The sequence below is a fragment of the Choristoneura fumiferana genome, chromosome 7, assembly GCF_025370935.1.
Source record: "Choristoneura fumiferana chromosome 7, NRCan_CFum_1, whole genome shotgun sequence".
NCBI lineage: Eukaryota > Metazoa > Arthropoda > Insecta > Lepidoptera > Tortricidae > Choristoneura > Choristoneura fumiferana.
Window position 1 is genome coordinate 4,108,350 of NC_133478.1, and position 16,089 is coordinate 4,124,438.

Consider the following 16,089-nt stretch of genomic DNA (forward strand, 5'->3'; position numbering starts at 1 on the left):
TATGAAATTGTTTTTGTAGCGTTTAATTGGACTACTGAAACACACTAGCAGGGCTACTACAAAACTCCAAACTCGAAGTTCGTATCGTACCGTCCCTCTCGCTCTCGTATTAAATAGTATAAGTGTCAGACACGAACTTCGAGTTTCGAGTTTCGTAGTAGCCCTGCAGACACCACTACGTTTTGACATTTCGTTTGATGACTGACTGACATGTCAGTACTATAAATAGGAAATTTAAGACAAGTTTTTATAAATTAGTACGTAAAATAAAAATAATTAATACTACGAGACACAAATTAAAATCTTAGGCTAATTCGTTCTTTAAAGTAGCTTAGCGGGGTACATCATACCGAGTCGTAAACCGCTATTTCGCGCGATAATGTTAATTGAGTATGAGTGTTTGTGATAAGCTTATCAATCGGCATCCAGCGACACCGGCTCTCGCAGTGAGGACGTGTACTTTACGCCTGTTGCCTTTATTAGGTGTTTAAAAAAATACACTAGGAAAATATAAAGAAAATATCAAAAATGTCTGGAGAAGGATCAAGTACTGGAGGAAACAAGAAGGTGGCTCTTATCACCGGTATCACTGGACAGGTAATTTAACACTTACTACTACTTTTAACATTTTATGTTTCGAGGAAATGCTGTGCTGAAGTACCTAGTATAGCTGTTAAATGAAAAGTACAGTATGGGCAGGTTCAGGTAGATTTGTAATGTGTTCAATTTGTATTAGTCATAGATTAATTTGTGACCCACTGTTTAATATACTAAGTACTAAGGTACCTTACTAAAAACTACAGATTATAACTTGAAAAAAAAAAACAACTTCATACATTGAAAAGTCACGGAAAATAAAGAATGAATTTATAATGTTTTGACTTTTGAGGTGGAATGTAATAGGAATTCACCAAAAATTCAGCCAAAAAAATTATCTGTGAAAACAAAAAATAATAATAATTATAATTATTATTGAAATAATACACTAGCAGCTCTTAGAGCTGATGCGTGTACATCACTGCACTTGTGTTTTGTTTTCTGAAACATCAAAAATATCTTTCTTTTACTATTTTAAACTGTATCACGTATTTAATGAGTTTTTTTTTTGTTATAGCAGATAATTATTAACTTGTATCTAATATTATTACATTTATATTTTATTTTTCTGCAACACAACACCCTGACCTGTCATCACTGAAGGTTTCAGTTCCAGTTTGTTTGTTTACTTTAATAATAAAATAATAAGTAATGTTCAGTACAAAATCAATTTCTAAATCACATCAAGATTGTAACAGAATAACAATAATTTACAGAAAGTTTTGTATTAATCTTATCATGAATTCTTATTTCCTGTCATCCAATATCCTACTTAGCGACAGGATCCCCTTTGATAACATAACTATTTGATTACTTTGACAAGATATTTATGTAGGAGCTAGAGCTAGTGGAGCAACAACTAAACTATATGGTTAGTAGCAGTAGTGCTAATTAGGGCGTGCAAAACCGGAAGGTTTTCAAAACCGGTTTTGAATTGCGGTTTTGAGAGCCGAAAACCGGAAACCGGTTTTTTCCCCGGTTTTGGCAATGTTTTTAAATATTTTTTTATTATGGTACTAATGGTAGAATTTGAACAATTAAATCATATTCTTAGATAGTTTATATACCCACAATAAAAATTATTTATTATAATTACAATATTAGTTTGGATTTATTACAATCTTTCAATATATATTATAATCAGAACATTACAACTGCGTGAAAAAAAATCAGTTACGTTAACCCTTAAATTGGCACTGTGCATCACCGTGTACGTTAGTTAATAAAAAATCCTATCATCAATTTATATATTTTTTGAAACTTTTATGACTAAAAACTACTAAATAATTTTATGATGAATGGTTGAAAAAATATGTGACTTGGCAATAATTTCAAATTAACGTCAGTGTCAAAAATAAGTTCAACGTGGCGTCGCATTCTAGTACCTAGGGAAAGTTTTATTAAAAAATTTCAACTTTTTTCTATGCAAGTTATGCTTATTATGTTTTGTGTTTTATGAAAAAATGCTAAAGTATACGAACAATTGGTTCTTTTGTGTACATTCAGCATGATTACAACGATAATCACTGTTAAATTAGAACGTACACCACGGTTACCGTCGCCAAGTTTGTGAAGAAGTACTTACATTCAACTACGGTTACCACCATGTACGTTGCCAACTACAAGGTGAATTAACTTCGGTAACCACGGTGTACATTACCAAGTTCCCTGTACATTTTTTTGATTTCAAATTAACGATTTTACGTCCCCTTTTTTATTTTAAATCTTTTTAAACATTATGCTTTTCTTTCTTTGTCTGCAGTGCTTAACATAAAGTCGACCGCATAAGATTTTAGCTTTAATTCCCGTAGAAAATGCATGTTATGATTGTGGCTCTAATCCGGACGAGGAAATTAAACCGCACGCATCGCCACAATTCGATTCTGATGATAGCTCTGATGCACCTTCTCTAAACTCTTCTTTGGAACGTTTAAATTTGCTATACTGCTTATTGGATGAGCATGAGGTTGATAAATATATATGTATATCCAAAACCGATTGAATTCTGAAAGCATGCACGATGCTTCTTTCACCCATTAGAGAAAAAGTTCTGCCCTGGTCATCCACAGTTAATTATTATGATGCTTTGCCCACATTAAACTCTATGCAATCCATAGCCACGCCATCTACACAGAGCGCGTTTCGAACTCAACCAGAGCTAATCTTCAGAGCAACTCATATATGCCCCTTTTTTTCGCTGTTGGAACGAAAACACGAAATTGCTTTCGACAGTTCCACACTATATTTGATTTGGATAGGTACGAGTATTTAACTAAATGTAAACAAACTTCAGTTGCTAGATTTGTCACATTCAAGGATTTAAACATTTTACTTGTCTATCATTGTATGTTCGGTATTGTTTGTAAACTTATCTGTTCATGTCACCTACCCTCGAATCCTTCATACTCCCTATCCTTGGAAAACGCAGGTAGGCATAAAAAGGCCTACAAACGTCAAGAACTGTCACTCTGTCAGTTCAGCCAACGACAGGGTTCGAGTCGGTCGATGTCGAGAGCGTTTCTCCATCCCGCCATTCGCCCACGGTTTCGAGCTAATCCTAATTCATTATCATTACGGTACGCGTTTGCTAGCGCGTTCAACGCTGAAGAGCAGAAGAGGAGTGCGTAAGACCGGCAGCCATAACACCTTGCAGCCACCGTACATCGAACCAGGTACGCGTTTTCCATTTCCCCTTCTCGCCCCTTCATAATTTTTGGTCCTTCACCCCGAATATTTCCCTTTACGGTCCCTTTTCTTTATATTTTCCCAATCCAGGGTGACATCATCTTCCAAATATTAGTTTTTTCAATTAATATTTCTAACTTGTTACTTTTCCACTTGGAGGTAGATTTTCGTTCGCTCCAATACCATAGACAAAACCGGTAATTCTAACTCCTAGTCATCCTTCCTGCAGTTTGACATATCGGTCCAACTTGTCAATCATTTAGTTGGGCAGTGTATAGGAGGCCTTATTTTAATTAACACTAGCAACACTGACGTTTCGTACGTCAGTTGTCACAATTGTCAATTGGGGCATAACCTAGTTAGCTTGTTCAGTTTATCGTCATTAATAATTTGTTTACATCGAATTAATCAACAATGGGAAGAAATAAAAGCGATGCTTGCAATGTTCCTTAATAAATAAATAAAAATAAATGTATTCCTTATTTCTGTCCATTGTAAAGGTTGCCTGGAAGAGATCGCTCTGAAGCGATAAGGCCGCCTATTGCTTACCTTAGAAAATCTCTATGTATATACTTGTTTTCTCTGTACTGTTTACTGTATTGGTGTGCAATAAAGAGTTATTGTATTGTATTGTATTGTTCCTACAGGTTCTTTGGATGATTCACAACAGAAAACTAACATGGTTTCAATGAATGTTCAGGGCAATTTTATGAATTCGTTGTACATCTTGGCGACAGAACTTAGCGGCATATCTGAAAGGGATCCAATACGCGTAGCGAGTTTTAAGGCTAGATATAACGATATCAATATTGTTCGCGATCGTTTTCAGGAGGCTTACAATGGTTTTATGTCGAAATGTGACGATATAAATGTGCGTAAAAACATTGACGGATTGTTTAACAACTTCTATGAAATGTATTATTCGGTTCAAGTGTTGCAAGAATCCATTTTAACACAACCATGTCTTTCAAGGTCAAATCAAGTCTGTTTACCTAAAATTACATTATCCCATTTTTCCGGTGTGTACACTGAATGGCCAAACTTTATCGCTATGTATGATAGTCTCATTCATAACAATACTGACCTTTCGTCTATTCAAAAAATGCATTATTTGCTTAGTGTTTTAGAGAAGGAACCCTTGACTTTAATTAGGCATTTAGAGCTTTCTCATGATAACTACAATATTGCTTACAAACTTTTGAGGGATAGATATCAAAACAAAAGGCTGATAGCGGACAAGCACCTAGAAGCTATCCTATCATTAAGTATTCAACAAAGTCAAAGCAATTTACGCAGATTTGTCAATACACTAAAGGAAAACTCACAGGCATTGGAAGCGCTACAGTTTGACGTTAAGGCATGGAGTTTTATAATGTTGCATATTGTTTTGCGGAAGCTCCCTTTAGAGCTGCGGGGTAAATTTGAAACAAAATACAGCGGCACACCTAATACCATTCCGACATTTGAGAATCTTTTAAATTTTTTGGACACTCATCTTCGGGTGTTGGAAACTGTCAGTGGTACAAAAGTAGCGGCAGCTGTGGTTCAGGGCAATATGTCCAAGGTATCATTTACTGTCAACACTTCAAGATGCATATGCTGCAACGGAGAACATGTTCTGTATACTTGCGACAAATTCAATAATATGACTCCAATTCAACGCAGGGAGTTTGTCACTCAGCAGCATCTATGTTTCAACTGTCTACGGACACATTCAGTGAATAAGTGTATGTCTAAAAGTAGGTGTCAAATATGCAATGGTCGTCACCATTCAAAACTTCACACAGATAAGGTTGATAATCAACTCAAGAATCATGCCGTGCATGAAACCAAATCGTCGGAGCCTGGTCAGCCGCCAAAGCCTGGTCATCCTGAAGCTGCTCTTACAACCTTGAGTTCTTCAGCTCAACCTCTCCACATTCATGGTATTCGCAATGAATCTACTATGATGTTAGGCACGGCTTTGGTCGGTCTGCAGGATATCAATGGGCATTTGCATACTGCAAGAGCTCTATTGGATTGCGGGTCTCAGGTATCCATCATAACTGAGAATTTAGCTCAGAAGTTGCGTTTTCGACGTTCTACTTCTGGCCTTCTTGTAGGATTGGGAGGTTTAAATCCTCAACACACCAGCGGTAGCATAGAGTGTTCAATAAGCTCTCTACTGGATACAGCTCAGCCTGCCCTGGTGACAACTGCGGTTGTTCTCAAGCGCATCACAGGAAGTCTCCCCAGCGTTAAGGTTTCTCCTCAGGTAATGGACGCGTGTAGGGATATCTCGCTTGCGGATTCCAAATGTTTAATTGACCCACTTATTACCCCATTGACCTACTTATTGGCGTGGATCTCTACGAGGAAATCTTTGATGGTAGGAAACTAAAACTAGGAGAAGGACTACCAACGGCTTATTCTTCCATTTTCGGTTGGGTACTGATGGGTGCAGCTCCCATGGCTTCTATCTCTACTAACCATATTGTGGCTCTACATTGCTCTACCAACTTAGATGCGACTCTTACCAAATTTTGGGAGACAGAAGAAGCTCCTTCAAAATTAATTCAAGATCCAGAAGATCTAAAGTGCGAGAAGCACTTCGTAGAGACCCACAAACGTGACAAGACGGGAAGATTCATCGTGAGGTTGCCATTTCAAACAGAGTGCAAACCTTTGGGTGAAACACGCAACAACGCGCTCAAAAGGTTCCACAACCTAGAGCGCAAGCTAATCAAGGATCCGAGGCTGGAAAAAATGTATGTCGCATTCATGGCTGACTATCTTCAGGCTGGTCATATGCGGCCTGCATCGGGCCTACCGTCAAGTGACAGATACTTCATTCCACATCACGGGGTACTTAAAGAGAGTAGTAGTACCACGAAGCTCCGCGCGGTATTCGACGCGTCAGCGGCTAGCAGTTCAGGTGTGTCACTGAATCAGGTTTTGATGTCGGGTCCCAAACTTCAACAGAATATTGAGGATATAATTCTACGATTCAGGACACACGCTGTCGTTTTCACTTGCGATATCAAGCAGATGTACCGGCAGGTGAGAATGCACGATGAAGACTGCAAATACCAGACCATATACTGGCGTGAATCCCCAGACAAACCGTTACAACAATTTGAGCTAACAACCGTTACCTACGGCGTGTCAAGCGCAGCGTATCTGGCCATGCGCGTCATCCATGAGCTCGCAACCCTTAACAAGGAATTGCATCCGGAGGCTGCACGTGTACTAAGCGAGGACACCTTCGTCGATGACGTCATCAGCGGTAGCGGTGATGTGGAATCTGCAAGAGCGCTTCAACAGCAAATAGTGACGGTGCTAGCTCAAGGAGGCTTTCAGTTGAGGAAGTGGGCCAGCAACAGCCCGGAGTTACTGAATGATTATCCCACTGATCACCTCGAAACACCGTTTCGGTTTGAAAACGAGGATAACATTTTTAAAATATTAGGAGTCGAGTGGAGTTCCAGCACGGACAGCTTCGTGTATCGCGTATCAAACCTCGGGAAGTGCCACACAAAACGTGATATCTTGTCCAACATAGCCCGGCTCTACGATCCTTGTGGTTATCTAGCTCCCATTACATTTTACGCCAAGGTTATCATGCAACGTCTATGGGCGTTCGATCTTTCATGGGATGATCCACTTCCTGCCGAAGCGACCCAATCGTGGGATGCCTTTTTGGATGGATTCCATCTCCTAAGTATACCAAGGATACCTAGGTTTATACTAGGTACTCAACCGGCGCGCTATGAGCTCGTAGGTTTTAGTGACGCTTCGGAAAACGGCTATGCTGCCGTCGTTTACCTCAGGGTGGTCGACTCTAACGGGGATATAGGAGTACATTTACTTTTAGCCAAGTCTAGAGTCGCACCAATCAAGCAGAAACTCACCATTCCCAGGCTCGAGCTGTCAGGAGCCGTGCTTCTCGCTCGCCTACTCGGACACGTTACACTGGTGTTGGGGCGCAGGATCACCATAGCGGATACGATTGCTTGGTGCGACTCTAGCATCGTTTTAGCATGGCTCCGTACTCCGCCTCATAAGCTACAAACGTTCGAGGCAAATAGGGTTTCTCAGGTCCAAGGCCTTGTGCCATCCATCGTTTGGCGCTATGTGCCTTCCGGACTTAATCCCGCGGATTGTGCGAGCAGAGGATTGTTACCACAGGACTTAGTGAACCACAGCCTATGGTGGTCGCCATCGTGGTTGAAGGAGGATTCTGCGGACTGGCCATCACAGTGTCGACCGGCATGTGATAACTTACCGGGACTTAAAGGAGCAGCTTCGTCATCATTCCAGGTCATCAACGCAGGAGACAACCAGCCAACCTCCTCTCTCATCAACCGCTACAGCTCCTTGTCCAGGCTCCAGCGCGTGTTAGCGTGGACGATGCGCTTTCTTTATAACTCTCGTCATCCCATCTACAAAAGATCAGGTCCTCTAAACACTTCGGAGTTGAACGCTGCATTGCAGAGAGCAATCAGGTTGACGCAAGAGGAATCATTCGCCGATCAAATAAAGTCTGTTCGTGAAAATCGTGCTCTGCGAACCCATTTTGCTCGTCTACATCCCTTCATAGATTCATCAGGCTTGCTGCGCGTCGGCGGTAGACTTCGGCACTCCAACCTGTCCTACGACGCCAAGCATCCGCTTCTCCTGCCGAAGCGACACCACCTGACGAATCTCATCATCGACTACTTTCATCAGCTCTACCTGCATGTAGGAGCTAATGAACTCATCAACATTCTTCATCAACGTTATTGGATTCCCTCAGCGCGTCGTGTCGTTCGACACCGCGTCTTTATGTGTCAACGTTGTCAGCGCTTAAAGGCCAAACCTCTGGAGCCCTTCATGGGAAATCTTCCACCAAGTCGTGTACGCGAGGCACGCCCATTCATCCGAGTCGGTATTGATTTTGCGGGTCCATTCAGCATAAGGACTTCTAACCAGCGTAAGTCCAAGGTGGTTAAGGCCTACCTCTGCGTCTTCGTGTGCCTCGCTGTCAAGGCGGTCCACCTAGAGGTAACATCTGACTTGACCACGAATGCATTCATGGCTTCCTTTGACCGATTCGTTTCCAGGCGAGGCATGGTATCCGACGTCTACACGGATTGCGGGAAGAATTTTCAAGGGGCTAGGCGCCATCTCAACGAAGTGGATGTTTTTCTTCGCCAACATCAACACGATCTGACAGAAGCACTGGCAAAGGTCAGCGTGAAATGGCACATGAACCCACCGTACGCGCCTCACATGGGCGGCCTATGGGAGGCTTCTGTCAAGTCAGCCAAGCTTCTCCTGAAGCGTACCCTCGGGGAACAAGTACTCACCTTCGAAGAATTGACCACAATCTTCGCCAAGGTCGAGGCAGTACTCAATTCCAGGCCTCTGTGTCCAACATCGAACGATCCAAACGATCTTGAAACACTGACGCCTGGCCATTTCATTATCGGACATCCATTGGTGAGCCTGCCTGAATACGATTTCGATCACACCCCAATCTCACGGCTCAATCGTTGGCAGCTCGTTCAACAGATATCACAACATTTTTGGCGCCGATGGCAGCTTGAATACTTGCACAATTTGCAGCAACGCGCAAAGTGGTGCAAGAACGTGCCAAACCTTAAAATAGGAGACCTCGTTCTCGTGAAAGAGGATAATTTGCCACCTCTTCAATGGCGTAAGGCGCGAGTATCCAAGCTCCGTCCAGGTGCAGACGGCGTAGTTCGTGTAGTAGAGCTCAGGACTAGTACCGGTACATGCGTACGATCTGTCGCTAAGGTCTGCCCCTTACCAAGCTTAGACAATTAAAAGGCGCGAGTAGAAAATCAACTTAGCTTTAACCATTAGTTTTTAAGAATTTCGCTTCAAATCATCTAGTACTTCAAAATCATCTATCGTGAAATCATCTAAAGAGCTCGGTAGCTCTTTGGGGGGCGGTTATGTTCGGTATTGTTTGTAAACTTATCTGTTCATGTCACCTACCCTCGAATCCTTCATACTCCCTATCCTTGGAAAACGCAGGTAGGCATAAAAAGGCCTACAAACGTCAAGAACTGTCACTCTGTCAGTTCAGCCAACGACAGGGTTCGAGTCGGTCGATGTCGAGAGCGTTTCTCCATCCCGCCATTCGCCCACGGTTTCGAGCTAATCCTAATTCATTATCATTACGGTACGCGTTTGCTAGCGCGTTCAACGCTGAAGAGCAGAAGAGGAGTGCGTAAGACCGGCAGCCATAACACCTTGCAGCCACCGTACATCGAACCAGGTACGCGTTTTCCATTTCCCCTTCTCGCCCCTTCATTGTAATACTAACTAGACTAGTGTATTTCAATACAGATAGTATGTTTAGATAGTTTAATGGGGAAATTTCAATATTTAAGACACCAATTGACGGTGTTTTGTTTACATTTAGTTAAAATACCTATACCAAAACCAAGTATAAATGATGTTTTTTTAAAATAATTTAGGTTTTTTTTATATCAAAGTTTACTGCCTGATTGGCAGCGGTAACCAGCGTGTACACAAAATAATGTTACTTTGTTGTTATAGAATTGGCAATGTGCATGGTGATGTACATAGATTTTCTGAAAAACCAATAATGCTAGATTTTTTTTTTCATTTTTCTGTAGACCCTAAGACGGTATTAAATAAAGGCATGATACTGTATCACTTGTTTTTGTATTTTTTTACTCTTGCCAATTTAAGGGTTAAGCATTATTATTTTCAATTACTTTCTTTACTTTTCTAAAATGAAATAACTACCTACCGAATAATTCGTTTAAGTTTGTAGACGTATATCTATTTTAATTGAAAATAATAATGCTTAAAATACGCAGACAGACACATTTTAAGTAGGTTTAAATAAATCGAGGATGTTCTGGCAGAACCGGATAAGTCTAGTGCCAGAGTCTAGTGCGAAGGCCGTCGAAAGGTCAGATGATGTTATTTGTATTTTATTCAAATGTGTATTTCTGTAATTTTTTGTGCACTGTGTAACTTTATTGCCAAATAAATTATGCTTATTCTTATTCATCTAAGTGCACAATATTAATTTGTATACGGTTTTTCTAGATAAATAAAGCAGAAAACATTGAGTATGCCTATATATGTAACTTTAAAAAAATTGCACTTATTCTGTTTTTCCAGAATACCCTCGAAATAGGTAAGATTATCGATTACATTTATTTGCACATATCTAAGCCATACCACATATAAGTACTTTTTAATGTCATTGGTGGCACTTATAGTACTACTAGCTTTTGCCCGCGGCTCCGCCCGCGTGGTATTCGGTTATCGCGCGCTGTTCCCTCGGGAACTGTGCATTTTTTGTTTATGTCACTCTCAGGCCCATAAACTATCTCTATGCCAAAAATCACGTCGATCCATCGCTCCGTTACGGCGTGAAAGACGGACAAACACACAAACATACAAACACTCTTTCGCATTTATAATATTAGTATCGATAGGGTTTTGCAATAGTCAGCAGTATCTTACGCACACATTGACGCGTGTGCAGACGTCGTCGTGCCTATGTAGATTCAAGAACCCGTATTTTGTACGGCGTGGCCTGGCCATCCTGTGGTTGCGGGTGCATGCGAAGGTTACGGGCGGAGGTAGGAGTGTAAGTAGTATAGATAGGTTGCGTTCGGATTTCGGATATTATTCGATGACTCAAATTTATATATTTCTTAGAGCGTTCGAAAAAAGTTGATTTAAATCAAAATGTACGTCAATCAATTACAGAAAAACCGGAGGTAACTCCGGTTTTGTGATTCAAAACCGGTTTTGAAAAATCGGTAAATATTACCGGTTTTGCACGCCCTAGTGCTAATATAGCGCAACAGGTTGCCACAAGCAAAAAGTTTTCGGATCTTGTTTGTTTAAGCCCCTCAAAACTATGCACAACATATATCTAACTAACATAAAATATGTCAGTTAAGATTTACATCAGTTCATGAAATTTATTAAAACTAAATTTTTGCAAAATTTATAATTTAAATATGTAACAATTTGAATCGTTTGTTTATGTAGAATTGTCATGGCATGTTTGTGAATAAAGTTTTTTATCTATCTATCAAAATCCACAATTACATTACGAAATTAACAATTTCCACTGCATAATCCAGGATGGGTCATACCTAGCAGAGTTCCTAATCGAGAAGGGCTATGAAGTCCATGGGATCCTCCGACGGTCCTCCTCGTTCAACACGGGCCGCATCCAGCATCTGTATGAGCAGCGGGCGTCCCACACCGGGGGGCAGATGCACCTGCACTACGGAGACCTGACTGATACTACCTGCCTTATTAGTATTATTGTTAAGGTAATTTTTTAATCTCCTGAAATGAATGGAGATATTGTAGGGTTGAAAAATTTAAAATTATTTTTTTTTGCTTTTCATTTTACCATATACAGTAGAATTGTCTGATTATTGTTATGGATTGTCTGTATTCTATTTTTTTTCCAATTAATTATCAATTTTCTTCAGCAACGGTCGGCAAAGGGATTTCTATATTTTTTTACAAGTTCACCTCATAGTTTGCTGGCTTACATTTTTTTATCCAGTTCTAGTTGTAAGGTTGATTTGAAATTAGGTACACGTTCTGTAGTTTGATGACAATAAAATTACAGTCAACAAAAAATCTTGTATTAAAAATCAAACTTTTTAACTACAGCAAAAGTCAGTCTAATGAAAAAACTGAAACTACAATAAAAATAAACTCTTCTATGAATAGAAATAGATTCTCTGTATACAGAAGCTTGTCTAATGAATACATACATCAGCATGGCAGCATCTGGCAATGAAATGACTTACTCAGACAGAATCATATTTACACCACCATTTTACAAATAATGATGTACATACTTTTTCCTAATTATCTTTAACCCGCGTTTACCCGCGGCTTCGCACGCGTAAATCATTCCAGGAATACATAAAACTCTCATGCCAAATTTCATGACTCTAAACCCAGCGGTTGTTATTTCGAGATTTTATCCCTATCCGTGGGAACATCGGGATAAAAAGTAGCCTAGGTATGTGTTATTCCAGACGTCCAGCTTGCTACATACCAAATTTCAAGACTCTAAGCCCAGGGGTTGTTATTTAGAGATTTTATCCCTATCCCGCGAGAATATCGGGATAAAAAGTATCCTGTTTTAATTTAGGTTATAAACTAACTTTTTGTCAAATTTCATCTTATTCAGTCCAGCCGTTTCAGCGTGAAGAAGTAACAAACATACTCACTCACAAACTTTCACTTTTATATTATTAGTAGGAGGATTGTTTCAAGGCTGGATGCTCCATAGTCTATGAATTGGCGCCTGCGTGCTGATGCGTGACAAACGTCACGCCTTGGGCACGGTTGATGCGCTTTATAATGACACGTTTACTGCCATTTATATATGGGGTATGCATAAATTTACATAAATTTTACAGGCATCTAAAGTTAGAATGTCATTTACATTTTAGTTGATTTGACTTACATTTCATACCACCCTGATCCAATAGAATTGACGCTACGCTATTATGGTTCGACACCGGATTACTCACAAATGAGACATGATAGTCTGATGTGATGATTGTGCGACATGTTTCGAATCTACAGAATAATCCTGGAGTGCACGCGGCGTCCCGGGTCGCAACGGTTCGAGAAACACATCTATTTATTATCCGACTGTATTACAACGTTTTACGCTCATTACGATCTTTGTTGCACCAAAGTGTTGCACTGTATTTGTCCACTTGCGGCAACTTGTTACAAAATGCAAAATTCGAGCTTCGTATCTTGCCGTCCCGCTGACTCTTATATAATTTAATACGAGAGCGAAAGGGACGTTCAAACACTATTCTTTGTTCTAGACGCGGACCCAGTTCAAACGCTATTCTTTATTCTAGATTCGACCCAAAGAAATTTACAACCTGGGAGCACAATCTCACGTCAAAGTATCGTTCGAGTTGAGCGAGTACACGGCCCAGGTGGATGCCCTCGGGACCCTCAGGCTGCTGGAGGCAGTCCGGGCAGCTGGCCTGGAGAAAGAGGCCAAGATATACCAGGCCTCCACGTCAGAACTGTACGGGAAGGTCGTGGAGACGCCACAGACTGAGAAGACACCGTTTTATCCTAGATCCCCTTATGGTGAGTTTTTTTTCGTGGTATTTTACATGCTGTTAACTCAAAACGAGTTGGAATGCGAATTTAATGTTATGTACCACTTACCCCGGTTAGTTTGGCTGAACACCCCTGCAAAAGATTTTAATCGGAATTTTTGATTCGAAATGTACTTAGTCACGCCCAGAGGCGTATTTAAAAATTTGGCGCCCTTGGGCCCTTGGCTAAACACCAGTGGCAAAGCGTCCATAGAATCCTATTCCCATCGGCTTGCCTTTACAAAATAAGACAACAGGACATACATGATTTATGAATGATATATGCGATCTTTGCTTTGGCTTTACCACGAAAATATCTGGCGCTATGCCACTGGTAAATACCCCCCTGGTCACGCCTACAATGTATTCTGTACCATAACATATTTATATTAGTTCTAATGGTTGTGTGGAAGAGAGCGAATATTTTTTGTCTTAGATTTTGCGGGTTTTATTAAATCACTGTACTAATTATTAGTTTTCAATAAAGATAATTTGATTTATAAAAAAATGTAAGTATATTTCGATATATCATAAAAATAAATGAAACAATTGGAAAATAAATGGTCAAGTTTGAGAGTTCCAAAAATATACATACCAACTTATATGTATATGTATGACATTAAATTTTATGCCACATTGTAAGCGTTACAGCAATACAGGAAACTAGCGCACGATAACTACGGATTTGGCGATAATGTAAAAAAATATTGTGTTACCCAATTACATTGTATTTCGTTGTACTTAACTATTAATGTGTTGACTGGAAGGTACAGTCACCTCACCAGTAACAATATCTGACACAACATTGCGTGCATAAATATCTGATAAGACTCTATTTCTAGGGCCAATAGAACGTGTCGGATATTTTTGCACGCTCCGCTGTGGCAGATATCGATTCAGTTGATTGTACCAGTAAAATGCCGGCACTATTTTAGTATCAATTCCTAGTGTTTAGTTAATAGATGTTTTTGAATATACCGGTTAATAATGTTGTAAAGATTCGAAGACAAATGAAAATCATGACTAGGGTTGCCATACGTCCCGTTTACACGGGACTGTCACCGTATTTAAGTACAATACACGTAGGTAGGTACTACTGCTCAGTAATAAATAAGGCTAGCTTTTACATAGAGTTTGGCGCTCCATCTATAACTTATTGGAAAAAATATATAAAAAATATCATAAAAAAACAACTCCATTTTCTTCTAACCTGGCAGTAAATAACGCAGAAATATCATTCTTATTTAATATCCCTGCAGTGACAATTGACAGGAATTGAGACAAAATACCATTCTGCTAATATTATTGACAATTCAGCTTTACTTACCACGGTTGACCATATTTTTCTTATTAATTAAGATTTTCCGCTAATTTTAAACAACGTTATGTGTATAATATAGATGGTTAATTTGAGTGAACAGTCCCGTAAATATTTTTCAAAATCTTTTAATTCTGCTAGACCAATGTTTTTGTACAGGCAGATTAGGGAGACGTAAGAAGGACCAACACCAACTCTACCTTCAGTTAGTGGCTACTATATCGTATGTACCAGTACCAGTATTAGCTTAACTAACTGAGATTAACTTTTTTTTTTAATGTTGAAAAACAGAAAGTATTAAATTTGTATTGACTAAATGCGTGGTCACTCTGAAATTAAAGGCCTGGGGGTTTTATTTAAATATTTTGAACGATCCACTAGCAGTCGCTGGGGGTGTAGGGTTGGTCCTGCTCACGTCTCCCGATACCCTCAGTACGGTCAAGGATTTTAATTCGTGACCCACCATGGCACCATTTCACAGTAAACGTCACATTATAGTGACATCGCATTAATTAACAAAGAAAATCGTAATTACTTTGAAATGAAATGAAAATTTATTGCTTTCCCTTTGAAGAAGTGCACTTTTAGAGATAGTGTAGGTACGTTGTTGTTGTAACTCTTTATTGTACATAAAACATATAAAAATTACAATTAACAAGAGAAAGAGATGTACAAAGGCGAACTTATCCCTTAAAGGGATCTCTTCCAGTTAACCTTTGAACGACTGAAAGGACAACAGAAACAACAGTAGACACTACAATGGAAAGATAAAAGGATCAAAATAAGAGCAAAAAATTTATATTAAACAATACATCAAAAATAAATAAATAAATACCTACATATCATACATAGGCGAGTTTTTCGAGCCTAAACCATTCAATCTGACTATCCCAATAAAAATAAATAAAATAAAATAGTAATAGCCTTTATTCACTGATAATAAAATAAAATACATCCCAATACCTGTACCTAACATTCCAGAACAATTTTAAGACAGACTGTATACCTACGTAGATGATACTGTTGTTGCATTTCGGAAAACTCGCCACAAGTCGATGTTCTTAATCTCTCTGTCAACAGAGATAGCACTTCAGCAAAGTGTATAGTTAGTAGATTGCGCGTAATGTCCTTAGACGTAACCGCTATTGTAAATTCGCTGTAATTGTTGCCATTCCTTTATTGCTTCGTGGTAGCAGCTCGAGACATATTTAAGCTGCGTTCGACCAGAGATGTGTGAGGATGTGTTGCGAGTTTTTTTTTTCATAAACCAATAGAAACCTCTTCATTTACCTATCCTCACTCCACTCTGCTGTTTCCACTAGAGATGGGCTGTGCGAGTAAATG

The 16,089-nt window shown here is 39.6% G+C and overlaps 1 protein-coding gene across 1 annotated transcript in view; it reads left to right on the forward strand.

Annotated features, from left to right (window-relative positions):
* Positions 1-184: 184 nt before the first annotated feature.
* Positions 185-16,089, forward strand: part of Gmd (GDP-mannose 4,6 dehydratase) — a 19,853-nt gene continuing 3,948 nt past the window's right edge. Inside the window, exons 1-3 of the mRNA XM_074090457.1 lie at positions 185-597; positions 11,409-11,603; positions 13,176-13,416. Of these exons, the coding sequence (XP_073946558.1) occupies positions 529-597; positions 11,409-11,603; positions 13,176-13,416 (505 nt within the window). The 5' untranslated portion in view covers positions 185-528. The remainder of the gene's footprint in view (positions 598-11,408; positions 11,604-13,175; positions 13,417-16,089) is intronic.